Here is a 14830-nt window from a genome sequence, read left to right on the forward strand (position 1 = left end):
AGGCATTGTTTAATTACTATTTCATTTTATTGTATTCTTAATCAATTTGTTTAAAAATCCCATCTAAGCTACTCTGAAATTCTCTTGGCTGAAGTTCTCTAAATAATAATAACAGAAATATTGCAAAATATTTGCACTCATATATGCATATGTGTAGACCAGTGTATAAGACTTCATTTGGCTGCCAGTGCAGGTCCGGGCCCGATTCAAAGTGCTGGTATTAGCATTCAAAGCCCTAAACGGTTTGGGGCCAGGTTATTTAAAGGAACGCCTCCTCCCATATGTGCCTGTCCAGACCTTAAGATCATCCACAGGGACCCTTCTCCGCGAGCCCCTGCCAAAGAAAGTGAGGCAAGTGGCTACTAGGAGGACGGCTTTCTCTGCTGTGGCACCCCGGTTGTGGAAGGAGCTCCCCAGAGAGGTTCACTTGGCACCTACACTGTTTTCCTTCTGTCGCCAGCTGAAGACCTTTTTATTCTCTCAGTATTTAAACACTTCATTTAACTTAAATTTAAACTTTGCTGTTTTAATCTCATATTTTAACCTATATCAAATTTTGCTGTGTGGTTTTATCCTGGTTGTGCTTTTTATATTGTATTTTGTATTTGTGTTTTTAAATTGTTTGTTGTTTTTATTTGCTTCATGGTTTTAATTTTTGTGAACCTCCCAGAGAGCTTCAGCTATTGGGCGGTATAAAAATGTAATAAATAAAATAAATAAAATAAATAAAATAATAAATAAGACTTGCAACACAATTAGACTCTAACTTTGTTTAATAAATGTTATATTACCACCAGTATCAGAGGCAGTATGCCTCTGAATACCAGTTGCTGGGAAACCAAGCAGGAGGGTGCTATTATATTTTTGTGAACCGCCCTGAGAGCTTTGGCTATTGGGTGGTATAAAAATGTAATAAATAAATAAATAAATAAATAAATAAATAAATAAATACATATTATGGGTCATATCCTGCTTGGAAGCTTCCATAGCTATCAGGTTGGGCACTGTGGGAACAGATCCAGAATGGTTCACCTTAGTTTCTTGGGTCTACTCATCTCCAGCCACATGCATCCATCCATTGTTATTCTTCCCCCCCCATCAGCTCTTCTCTGTCTTACTACTTATATCGTCTGTGCATCTTGTGGGAGGGACCCTTCTTTATCCTGTAAAGTCCTATGTGCATTGGCAATACTTGTTGATAATAATAAACTCTACAACGTCTTTCTTTCTTTCTTTTCTCACTTGGCTCCTTTAAGGAAATATATCTGTATAAATCTAATACGTAATATGGGATGTTTTCAATCATGTGCCTTTTTTATTACTTAATGATTCCCCCTAATATTGAAGGAATAGTTTTGCTCCGAAGAATCTCAACTATGATACATTTCATTCAACAGAAACTAATAGAGTATAGCTCTTCACAGACAACAGTCTCTTACCCAAACATTAACATTATCATTTTATTGTGGAAAGTCTGAGGGTTGTTTAAAAAAAAAAGAAAAGTCAGATCTTGGTATTTTTCTTGCTGGTATATCCAAATCACAACTGGATTACTTATTATTTACTGTCATAACATTTTACATACTGGATGAAGCGTTAAAGTAACACCTACCTTAAAAAGCCTTAAAATATTAGCCACCATGATGGACACTGAACTCGCAGCTGCGCCTATTACTCCTGTTATCTTGTCCGGTTTGGTGAAAATAGGTGGGTCTCCATTAGCACATTTCACATCAGACCCATCTTTCTCTATCAAAGCTTGCACGAATGTTAAGGACTGCTCCAAAGCATAAGTATCCCTGGAACAAGTGTCTAGGATCCGGACACCCAAACTGACATTGGCAAGGAGATCAGGGTCTTTATTGATCTGATCGATTGCATATAGCATTGCCTCGAGCCGGTGGATCCCCTTTTCCTTCTTGAGCTCCCCACAAGGTACTCCTCTATCCCCCTTTGCATGGACAGGGAAGAGTCCTCCCAAGATGACATCTCCATCGAGTCGAATGGAGTGGGCATATTCCTGGCTATGAGTCCCTTGCATCATAGGGAGTATCCAACAGAATTTGGCTGCCAGCAGGAAGAAACAATGGCAGGAGACCAGACACTTGTCCTCGTTTACCATTTTTTCTGAAGGCGGTGATGCAATCCCAGAAGACCCAGATTTCCTTCTTGCTAGAGGAGGAAGTGGACGATTTGAAACTGCCCCTTTTGAAGGCTACCATCAGTCCCCAGTGAATCAGAATATAGGATCATGCAGCAGGTAGAAAACGTGGGTGATGCTGTCGTTGATGATGATGATGTTTATCAAAAGTTCTTAAGGAGTCTCTCACAAAAAGAATCCATTTGTATTAACCTTGCCATGTGTTACCTTGTTTGATTAGTGTTTTCAGTGGCTATAGACTGATAAGTGCCCCCAGTGCTGGGAAGAGGTCACCAATTCACATTCTTGGATTGCGTCTTGTAGTTGAGATACTCCTGCAATATTGGAGAAGAAGGAGAGAGAGAAAAACCTGTTTAGTCTGGCTTTCTTATCTTTGCTATCACACTATTTTTATTTTTATTTTTGGGGTTTACCCTTTACTTTCTCTGAAGATATTAGCTCATTGCTTTCCATTCATACGTGCATATGATTTCACTTTGCTAGATACATAAGGCAACTGAGATGTTAGCCGGAAAAATTACTTCCAGGTGACAGCTGACGTGGTGACACAAACATCTCCCAGAAGTTATTGATGTTCTTCTAGCTCAAACAACTCCCTAGAGTGGGGAGGGATGATGTGAAATCTGCAACTTCAGATGCCACCCAGAAGTATGGGAAGAAGATGCCCAACCCATTCATGCAACTCAGTCTCTTTGGGGCACTTCCGTATGATATTTGAAGACACCCCAGAAAGATGGATAACATCAGCAGAGCTGAAGCAACAGTGGAAGCTCAATTTCATGGTATCCAAACCAGTGTTTCCATTTAGGCAAGGTAATTAGCATGCTATTCTCAGCTGGCATCCTTTGGGTTATGTGGACATAAGCCTTGAAACTGAAGCTCATGCTTTTGAGTGAATTCACATCTGTGTTTGCAGTTTGCATCAGTATAAGCAGATTTTTTTTTGCCAGATCATGTTCACAAAGATGAGATTATTGCCATTCCACTGTACTGCCCTATGCCATCTTCTTTCTGCCCACATCTGACTTATTCAAGGCCTTACAAGATACAATTTCAATGGTGAAATTGTATCTAGTAAGCAATGGGAGCCCAGTGGGTTGTAGTGGCTAAAGTGTCAGACTGGGAATTGGGAGATCCGGATTCTAGTCCTCACTTGGCCATGGAAACCCAGTGGGTGACTTTGGGCCAGTCACAGGCTCTCAGCCCAACCCACCTCACAGGGTGGTTGTTGTGAGGATAAATATGGAGAGGAAGAGGATTATATACACCGCCTTGGGTTCGTTGGAGGAAGACAAGTGGGATCTAAATGCAAAAATAAATAAATAAATAAATTTCGCCTGGTTCACCCCACTGACCGAAGCTAACTTATTTATTTCAGTGGATCTATTCTAAATGTGACTGACTGGATCCAACTCCATAGCTGGGTGTTTGCTTGTTCTGGATGGGGTTGCACTCCCTCTGAAGGAGCAGGTCCATAGTTTGGGGGTGCTCCTGGATCCATTTTTGTCACTGGAAGCCCAGGTGGCCTCGGTGGCTTGGAGCGCCCATTATGAACTTAGGTTGATATGCCAGTTTTGACCATTCATGGATAGGGGTAGCCTAGCCACGACCATTCATGCACTGGTAATCTCACGATTAGACTACTATAATGTGCTCTATGTGGGGCTACCCATGTGTGTCATTTGGAAGCTGCAGCTTGTGCAGAACGCACTAGCGAGGGTGCTCACCGGGACACCTACCGCTGCCCACATAAAACCTGTACTAAAGAACTGCGCTGGCTGCCTGTTAGCTACCGAGCCATATACAAGGTTATGTGATTATCCTATAAAGCCCTAAACAACTTGGGACCAGGATACATAGCAGACCGCCTTCCCTTATACACACCCAGACGACATTTATGGTCATCAGCGGAGGTCCTGCTCATCATTATTATTATTTATTATTATTATTTATTTATATAGCACCATCAATGTACATGGTACATCAATGTACATGGTACACAATGTACAATGTACACTTTCATCATTCCAAGATGAACAGAATGCCGTCACAACGAACCTTGAAGGCGGGCCTTCTCTGTTGTGGCACCCACTCTCTAGGCAGAAATTATAACGTCTTTCAAATGCCTCCTGAAAACACATCTTTTTAGACAAGCCTTCCCTGGATTATAACTTTTACTGGTTTTATGTGACACTTCTTTTTTAAAACATGAAGTTTTAAATTCTTTGTATATTGTGGTTTTAACTGTTTTAATTGTGAACTGCCCAGAGAGCCTTGGCTATTGGGCAGTATAAATATGTAATAAATAATAAATCAAAGAAAAATAGCTTTAAATTTTAAAAAAGCTACTTTTAGGGTGCAATCCTATGCATGTTTAGTTCGCTTGGAAATCCTGAGAGTTGTAGGACTTTCTTCTGTCTAAACATGCATATGGTTGTGTCTTTACTTTACTACAACAAATTAATTGCAAAAAAAATTGGGCATCTAAGTTGTCTGGTTTGCATTTATGGGTTTAATCAAAAGATATTTAAATGAAAATCTGAGTGAGCATTGTGACTTTCCCCGCCCCCATGTTGTATAGCCGTTAATCATATTACCTATATATAGGTGCTTTTACTTCTTACCTTGTGAAGCATGTGGCTCTCATCTTCATTTTACAAGTGGAGAATTTAAAGTTATGTTCTTACATTTCCTTTATACTGTGCAGATAGTACTTCCTGTCGGCTGGCAACACTAATATGTGAAGCAATCATGACACCCACCTCACTCACATGACTTCCCCTGTTCTAGTATTGCTGGAGTGGTATGGAAAGAGGATATGTGGGAACAGGTTTTGCAGTGCTCAGTAACGTAAGGTTGATGCTTAAATGTCATACCCAAGGGTTGTATCCAATATTAGTCTTGGATTCACCATTGAAATGAATGGGACTTAAATTAGACTAAGGCTTTAGCTAGACCTAAAGTTTATCCCGGGGTCGTCCCTGCCTGCTCCCTGGATCCCCTGTGTGTCATTTACATGAACAGGGATGACCCCGGGACGATCCTGGGATAAAACTTAGGTCTAGCTAAGGCCTATCATTGGGTACAACCCCGACACCCAGCCAAGGTCAGTCAATAGCTGAATTTAGGATGTAAAACTAAAATAGTTGTCACCAGTATAGATGTGTTGAATAGGATGACCATTGGAGATACTGGAGTCATAGTACATTTAGAGGGAATCAGGTTGAGAAAGGCTGACTTAAAGTTTGGATGAAAGGACTTCCTATCCAGTGGACTACCAAAATTAGTCTCAACTGTTACCTGTCCCATGCCCTTGATTTCGCCCAATGTGATTCCATGACCTGTCTACCACTTCTCCATTAATCTTATCCAGGTCCCTAATATTCCACCAGCTAAATCCTAATAGAGCATACATTTCTGGGGAAATTACAAAAGGATGTGTGTTTCAAAGACTGTGAAAGATTTAGGGCTCATCTACGCCAAGCAGGATATTCCACTATGAAAGCAGTATGAAAGTGATATATAAAAGGCAGGAGCCACACTACTGCTTTACAGTGATATTGAAGTGCACTGCAGGATCGACACTACTGCTTTATAGTGGTACTGAAGTACACTGACAACTGTGGGGGCCCATGACACATCGACACCAAGCAGGAAGTGGTATGAAAGCTGTATATGGTATGTGTCGTGGGTCCCAACAGTTGTCAGTGCACTTCAATACCACTATAAAGCAGTAGTGTGGCTTCTGCCTTTTATATACCACTTACATACCACTTTCATAGAGAAATATCTTGCTTGGTGTAGATGAGCCCTCGATCTGAAGACTCGTGTGTTCGTGATAAAGAAAATCTCACTGTGAGCCAATAGCAAAACAAAGAATTGAAAATGATATGTGTAGAGGTGGTGTGAACAAGAGAGTGTACATATCAGAAATATCTGGGAGCAAGGTTGTATGAGCTCAAGATTCATTTATTTTTAAAGATGCCACCATGCCCTCTGCTTTTATTTGAATTTAGTCTGTTGGGATACTGCAAGCCAACATTTATGGTGATTTACAGAACATCGGGTCCAATTAAAATCACCTCTTTGGACCCTCAAAAGGTATAAATCGGTGCAGATTTTGCTCTAGGTTACTTGCAATATGTCAATAGGGCACATACTGCGGTCAGCTCTGTCAGATAACTTCACTGGCTACAAAAGTTATATCAATCTAGATTTATAGTTGGGTCACTCAGAAAGCAGAATTTGGCCCTGGTGATTATGAGTCACCCTTAACCTCAAATCACTAGACACAGCTGTACATTTATTGGATATAGTCCCCAGGTAGAGAACACTCCAATAAAAAACAAAACACAGTTAACAGTAATCCCCAGGAATTATATTGCATATGCTGAGCTGTTTGTGTACACTGTAAGCAGGTCGTGTGCATGCTTCAGAATTCTAATGTGGCTCTTAAAGAATTGCAAAATTGGCTCTTTGAATACACATAATTTAATGCACTTTATAGTTAAATCTCAATTGAAACTGAGGATGGGAGATTACAGGGTTTAAAAGAAAACCTTTTTCTCTCCCCCGGTCATAACTAGACCAGTAATTTCAAACTGGTGATGGAAGCCACAGGGATGGGAGAATTCATTTTTTGGTTCCTTTTTTTAATAAGAACTTACCAAAATATCTGAATTTCTCCCATAAATAGGACAGAAAGAACTTGAGATGTATATTCATTCAGATGCGGGAGAAAGCAAAATTGACCAATTCATCCCTCTGGGCAGAGGGCATTGAATGCTTAGCTCTTATGATTCTGGCTTTGAATCCCTGTGTATTCAACCATGTTTGTGATGCTCAGTTAGGGTGGTGGCTTCTTTTTTTCTGACAGGCTCCTTATCTTTAACAGCTACATGGTGGACAGGCACAGCTTAGTCCTTTTTATGCTAGGGCTAGCTGTACCTATTGAAATTGGCTGTTGCTGATGAATGAGACTTTTGTTCGGTCCCTTGTTTGTTAAGTGTTTACCAAAATCTGCGAATCTCTTTATACGTAGGATTGGAAGAACTTAAGTTTTTTAAAAAAAATAATGTGAGAGAAATCAAAACATAGAGATTCATCCACCTCTGATACAGAAATGGGTTGCCAGGCAAGCAGAAGTTACTTTTTCAGTGAACTAGCACAGGAGGGATTGGCCAGAGAAGGAACCAGGGGGAAAGCAGATTATTTTTCGGCATGCTGGAAGCAAGATTGCTGTTAGCAGGCTTTGTGACTTCTCCTCTTCCGTCAATCGCTCCCATTTGCTGTGTGGATGATTGGAAGGAAGTGTGAGACTTGTACAGGCTAAGGTCATTGTCTTGTGGACTGTGGACATCAGAAATAACACACACACAGCTGCTGCTTTGCAAATACGTCTTATGGGATACTGGCTCTCTGCCTGTGGTCTTGATTGCTTAGGTCAGCCTTCTCCAACCTGGTAACCTCTAGATGTTTTGGCATTCAATTCCCATCAGCCCCAGACAGCCTGGTCAATGGGCAAAAATGCCGGGAGTTGAAGTCCAAAACATCTGGAGGGCACCAGGTTGGGGAAGGTTGGTACAGGTCAATACATCTCAAATTGCCAGTACCAGACATTGTAATCCCATCCATGTTTACTCATATGTAGGTGTGTACAGGATTGCAGCCTGCGTTGTACCTTTTTTGAATTAAAATTAAAAAGTTACACTCCATTTCTACATTCCAAAAGATTTGGGATGTGAGATTATAATAATCTAAATGTGATCTGACTAAGGCATAGATCACTGTGTCCAGATCCACCTTGTGGAGGAAGCGATGCAACTGGTGCACCAGCTGAAACAGGCCAAATGCATTCCTGGCCACCACTGCCACCTGAACCTCCAGGTTCTGCACTGGATCCAAGAGCACCCCCACACTGTCTACATGATCCTTCCAAGGGAATGCTACCCCACTAATGGTAGATTAGCCTATATTGGGGGATGATGTTAATCATTGAGGACAAGCTAAGGGCTCATCTACACCAAGCAGGATATTTCACTATGAAAGCGGGATGAAAGCAGTATATAAAAGGCAGGAGCCACACTACTGCTTTATAACAGTATTGAAGTGCACTGACAACGGTTGGGGCCCAGGACACATACCATATACTGCTTTCATACCACTTTCATAGTGTTATATCCTGCTTGGTGTCGATGTGTCATGGGCCCCAACAGTCGTCAGTGCACTTCATTACCATATAAAGCAGTAGTGTGGCTCCTGTCTTTTATATACAACTTCCATACCGCTTTCATAGTGGAATATCCTGCTTGGCATAGATGAGCCCTAAGAGTTAAACAGTGGACACTGGTAGGTTCCAATTTCATTGGGGCTGTGATTCCATTCTGGGTTTCAGTCATACCCAGTCAGAATTCCAAAGGAACTATCTAAGGTGCTGAAACCATGTTGGGAATTGGGTTTAGTACCTTGAAAAGCTCCTTTAGAGTTCTGGATGGTTCTGACTAAAACCCAGAATGGAATCACACCCCCATCGAAAATGAAATCATTAGCCTCCACTAGATTTAAGGGCAATTTGGTTTATAGTTTGCCAACCTTGTTATGGTTTTCTTATGGTTTTCTTTCTACAGTACTGGAGAGGCAGACAGGGGGGCTATCTTGATGATGCCGGTTTGCTGCCGCTTTTAGGAAAAACCCACGCTTTCGCTGCTGCCGGGTGGCAACGGGTGATCCTGATGCAGAGAGCAGCATGGGCTTTCTGGTGGCCATTCAGCTCTCTGGGCCCACCCTCTGCTGAGGCTTCTGGCGACCAATCAGGAGGTCACCATCCACCCAGATACACCTCCACCTCGATGCTGAAGCAAGGACAGAAAGCAGAAGAGCTGTGGTCACATTGATCCAGTGTAAAAAGTCAGGGTATGTGCCTGACTTTTTTTTTAATGTGCAGCTTTGCAGGAAAGCCTCATGGTGGCTGTGAAGTTGCTGCTGCATTGTGTAACCAACGTAGTGCCAAACGTGGGTTTTTTAAGACATATAGCCAGCTCTAGGACTGCAAGCCTTCCGGGCCCTCCTGCTTCTGTCCGACCACACCACAATCACCTGCTGCCTATAGCCCACGGCACCTTTGATGCATGCTGGCCGACCATGATGAAAGGGCTAATTCATGCTACCAAATAATGATTGCCAGTGGTCATCAAATGCATTCACATGCTAGAAAAGCATAAGTAAAGCAGCAGCTATTTCAGTGCTTCCATCATATGATAAGTTCGATTATCATAGGCCAAGGATGTCCATGGAATAAATGTTTTTACTTAGTCAATGTCAGGCAAAGATTAAGAGCAATAAGGTGTAATTTTCATTGCATCAAACTGTTACATATTCAAAAATAATGCATTATAAGCAATTCATTTATTTTATTTTCAGATAGGTTTCATCCATTGACATCAACAAATCACATGTTATTTTTTGTCAGTGAAGATTATCTAACCATTCAATGCACGAGCATCCAAATGTATATGTAGCACTTTATTCTGCTTTTGGGATTACTTTATGCTTCCACACACTATAAATGTCCCTATGTTTATAGAGTGTAGAAGCATAAAGAAATCCCATAAGCAGAATAAAGCACTACATATACATTCGGATGCTTGTGCATCAAAGGGTTAGATCATTTCCACTGCCAAAAAGGAACATGTGATTCATTGATGTTAATGGTTAAAACCTGTCTGGAAAAAAGAAAATGAATTGCTTATAATGCATTATTTTTTGAATACGTCACAGTCCAATGCAATGAAAATTACATTACACTGAATTACTTTTAGGCTCTTTATGTCATCGAATAAGTAAAAGCTTTCATTATACTCACTGGCTTATTCAAACCACATCACTTTTGCTCTATTGATTAATACTAAATATTACAGCAATACAAATGCATTCTTGTGAGCTCCTGCAGCTAACAGAGAAATAATTTCATAAACATTTATTTTCATTGTTATCAATGAATTGTGGACAAATGAAAAAATATTGACCTGTTGTGTGCTATAAATCCAGATGGCCTCTTTTCTTATTCAGAGTTTTTATTCAAAGTAAAACCTAATCTCCGTGACTATAAATCTGAATTAATCCAACTGTATCCTCAAGTTATCAGAAGGCTGTTGTTGTTTTTAAACAGTACAAATCAATAGCCACAACTTAAGCAGCTTCACTAAGAGCATACCTAGATTTTCCTAACACTAACTGAAGCAAGATGGACATACAACATATCAACAGGAGAAAGAATATTATGCAGGAGAAAACTGATGAAGTGGACAATGTCCATGAAAATTCATGCCAGAATAAATAAATGTAAGGTGCCACAAGGCTCTTTGCTGTTTTTGCTGCTATAGACTAACACAGCTAACCCTCTACAAATTGATACATATAACACATCAATCTATGTTTGAATCTAAATGGCGGATCTTGTTTGCAATCTACTGCATTGAATAACTATTGGAAGGAGAGTGTTTGTACCGTCTTTCATTTCAGATATAAAAAGTGCATTGGCCATCTACAGATAGGTCATCATGACCTACAACCTACTGGTATCCCAACCTAAAGTGCACATGGGATTACACATCTGACTGCAGTTGCTGTCTATCTGTATCACATTGCTTTCAATGAGATGTGAATTCAAATTAGGGTTGTGCTTTGCCCCAGCCCCAAATCTCAAATCCAAGTCAAAACAAGCCTATTTGGTCCGCCTCGAACTGAATCCAGTTCGGGACCAGATTGGGCCACCTCGGTCTGAGGCAGCCAAAGCATTTTGGAGCAGTTCAGCCCAATGGCCAGCCACTGCCCTGACATTTCTAGCCACTGACCCCCCACACCTGATCCCCCCCCCAAAGGCCATTTCCAGGTGCCATAGTTTACATCAGTAGATCAATGGCTGGCCGGAGCAGCTCTCCTGGAGGACAGGTGGCTTGCCGGCGCAAGCAGAGGTTTCAGATAAGTCCTGCAGGGGGTGGGGGCAGGAGGAGACAGGAGTCTTATGGACTCTGAGTTAGCCTTGTGCTTAGCATTCCCAGGAAACCACTTCAGCTAACCTGCTTTGAATTCAGAACCGAATCCAAAGTAAGCCAGGGTAGTTCCGAGATACCCGAGTCGAATCGTTGATGATTTGGAAGCTCGGAATCAGCCTCTGAGGCAAATCTGGGGGGTGGGGGCTTACTTCAAATGTACATTCCCATTCTAGAGATATCTAGTCATGTGTAAATGATACCTTTTTAAAAGTGTAGTTGCAGGTGCATCAAAGAGGAGAAGGAAAAGTGCTGAATTGCAAACTAGTATATTGTTTGCAGTTTGGGATGGAAGGTAGGCCGTGCATCTGAAAAGATTAAATGCTACTCCTCTAAGACAAGAAAATAAATTGCTGCATATACAAAGGAAGGAACTAAAATATTTTTTACAGGAACATTAGAATGGTGAGCTACTGCAACTCCTATCCTCGCTGTTAATCCTGGGTTGCAATGCTAAGGACATTTCAATGTGTGCCAGTCTACCTTGATGCCAGTAGAACTGAAGTATGATGAGAAGTGTGCAGGAGTGGCTACATCTTACCCTACAGGTCTGTCGTAGGTTCATGCTCAGCATGTAATTCCATGTTGACAATGGAAATAGTAGGGAGGATAGGAGGCTAATGGGACTAGTCATTATTCTTATTACAAGCTCATTACTTCTTACAGAAGTCGCCAGTGTCAGCGCTGGTGTACTTTATATTAATGAACTCTAAATAATGCATTGCAATGCTAGTTCCGTGCAAATGACTAGGTTCATTTTGGTAAGGAGACTGCTGGGAGTTTTGTTTACAGTGACTGTACTCAGATGAATACAAATAGGAAGTGTTTGCCCCTTTCACAAGATGATCTTTTAAAACGAGTTATTCCCATATGAGGATTTTAGATATGATTCATTTTCTCTAGCCAGCATTATCGGCTCACCATAGGATGCTGCAAATTGAATGTATCTGTGACACATTTGTCCTGTCTTGTTTGCTGTGTGACATACATCTGACCTATGTTCCCATTTGAAGCAATGGTGCAGGGCAGTGCTGAACCTCTCCCAGGCTGAGGGCTGCGTTTCATTTTGGAGAAGCTCTCAGGGGCCGCATCCCTGTGGTGGGTGGAGCCAAAGGCGAAGAGGTGGTGCCAAATTACCAAACATACTAAATGTTTTGTCTTAAAGCTCTTACAGATAGTAACCAAACCTTAGGAGAAGCATCAAGCCCGTTTAGAATGGGGTGGGGGTAACCGTACACAAAAGCCAGGAAATCACCAAATAATTAGTGGTTGGGGAAAGGGGGATGAGACCCTTCTGGGGAACTCCAGAGGGCCAGGTTTGGCCTCTAAGCCTAAGGTTCTGTGTGACCCGATCTGCAAAGAGTCACATGTTACTTCCTCCATGTAGCTCTATCCCTGCCTATGCAGAATGTGGCAGAAATCTGGCCCAGCCCAACAAGCAACGTAGGAACAGAAGCTGCCTTATACTGAGTCAGGCCATTGATCCATCCAGTGGTCTTCAAATGATCCAGACCAGTGACCAACCTCAGACTCCGAACTTACAACATGGGACCCATGCCCAACATTTCTCCATGCCTAACATGGTGGCAACAGCTTTGCCACAACCCATCTGCAGTCATGACCCACCAGTTGAAGACCACTAATCTAGACCATTATTGTCAACACTGGGTAGCAATGGCTCTCCCAGGTTTCAGGGAGCGAACTTTCCCAGTCCTACCTGGAGAGGCCAGAAATTGAGTCTGAGACCTTATACATGAAAAACATGTTCTACCACTGAGTGTGAATGGGAATCTTTTTTTAAAAAAATGAATACACATCACATCTTATTTTGGTGAGATAGCTTAATAGTAGCGACCTGATACAGTTTAATGTGATGGTGACATGGTTTTGTTTTGTGAATGGATGCTTGCATACAAGGAGCTTTTTTTGCTCTTGATTTGCACCTAGTTTTCATTTCACATATTCAAAGGTGGGGAGGAAGGAAAGACATAGCATGGATTGCAGCCATATCTTGGTTTTTCTTTCCCCGACCCACATCCCATTTCATGTGATTTGGAGAATTTGTGCCATAATTGTCCAAGGTCCCCTATATCTGCCATGTTCAAGGATGGATGGTCAGGCAGACTTGAGATAACTAATGTATTGCCTGGCATGTGGAATGAGCACACCCACATCCCAAAGAAACTTTAATGCTTAAGCACCCTTATCCTGCAATTCTGAACACAGGGATGACTTCATGTCTTTATTCTGTACAGTAATTTAGCCGACTCCTGGTGCTGAATGAAAATGAAATAGGAGCAGGAGTTCCAAGCCACTTCGCACACATTATTTTCGATTACATTTTAAAGAAATGTCAAGCCCATTCAGGCCGCACCGCTCAGTGATACATTTTGACTTTATATAGAATACTCAAATGGATAATGCTCTGATAGAAGAGCTGTTCTCTGCCAGAGCAAACAATTAAAGTATCTCTGTTCTGACGGCATTTCAGAAAACAAAAAGATAAGATTCACAGTTGGAAAATTGTTTTTAAATTTAGCATATAGAAGAGAACATAAAATGTAAATGTTTTGTTTTAAGATATTCAGTATCTTGGCAATTCTTATTTTGATATATCTCAAAGAAAGAGTCAATGGCTTTAATTTCTAAAAATGATGCAAAGTAGAATATAGCCTCAGTGAATGTAAGGACTCATACTCATACAGATGCAGGATTTGTTCCAAATCTGGAATTTAAGTAGGGTGGAAGGAGGTTGGATAAAGAAACCATGTCTCCTACTAATACATACTCACAATTAAGAAGAATTCATATTACAGATGTCCAGATAAACTAAGACTTAACTCTTAAGTCATGTTGATCTTCCCATAGAATCAGGTTAGTTATTTGGCTGAGAGTATAGATGATATATAAAAAGTGTGCATAACACACTTTGGCAAGGTGTGTTGGAACAAGTGAATCTCAAAAGATCACTACACTACCAGTGACAATTCATAAGATCTAAGGCAAGAATGATGAAACAGTGGCTTGTGAGTCATCTGTATACTGGGTGATAGAAGTCTGGTTCTCAAGCAGTTCAAGAAAGTAAATAAAAATTGAATTGGAAGAAACAGCCGGTAGTATCTGTGAGTACTGGACGCTCATTTAAAAAAAGTTTCCTTCTCTTCAGTTCTCCAGCCACACCATGGCCTAATCTACATTATTATTATTATTATTATTATTATTATTTATTTATATAGCACCATCAATGTACATGGTGCTGTACAGAGTAAACAGTAAATAGCAAGACCCTGCCGCATAGGCTTATTGCACTATGAAAGTGGTATGAAAGCAGTATATAAAAGGCAGGAGCCACATCAAGCAGGATATAGTGGTATGAAAGCGGTATATAGTATGTGTCAATGGGCCCCAACAGTTGTCAGTGCACTTCAGTACCACTATAAAGCAGTAGCGTGGCTCCAGCCTTTTATATATCGCTTTCATACTGCTTTCATAGTGCAATATCCTAGCACATCCATATAGGCAGCTGAACACATGTTCAATCAGATAGTGTAATGGAGAGCACAGAAAATACTTCTCAAAACAGTGTGTGTGGAGATAATGTTTCAAGGACACCCACCAC

At 41.1% G+C, this 14830-nt stretch overlaps 1 protein-coding gene across 2 annotated transcripts in view; it reads right to left on the reverse strand.

Annotated features, from left to right (window-relative positions):
- The window catches only part of GRM8 (glutamate metabotropic receptor 8), a 572661-nt gene extending 570391 nt beyond the window's left edge, over nucleotides 1–2270 (reverse strand). For both annotated transcript variants that reach the window (XM_063134081.1, XM_063134079.1), the window contains exon 1: nucleotides 1613–2270. In XM_063134081.1, coding sequence (XP_062990151.1) covers nucleotides 1613–2122 — 510 coding nt within the window. In that variant the 5' untranslated portion in view covers nucleotides 2123–2270. The remainder of the gene's footprint in view (nucleotides 1–1612) is intronic.
- Between the last annotated feature and the right edge of the window lie 12560 nt (nucleotides 2271–14830).

Source organism: Elgaria multicarinata, chromosome 9 (genome assembly GCF_023053635.1).
Source record: "Elgaria multicarinata webbii isolate HBS135686 ecotype San Diego chromosome 9, rElgMul1.1.pri, whole genome shotgun sequence".
NCBI classification, from domain to species: domain Eukaryota; kingdom Metazoa; phylum Chordata; class Lepidosauria; order Squamata; family Anguidae; genus Elgaria; species Elgaria multicarinata.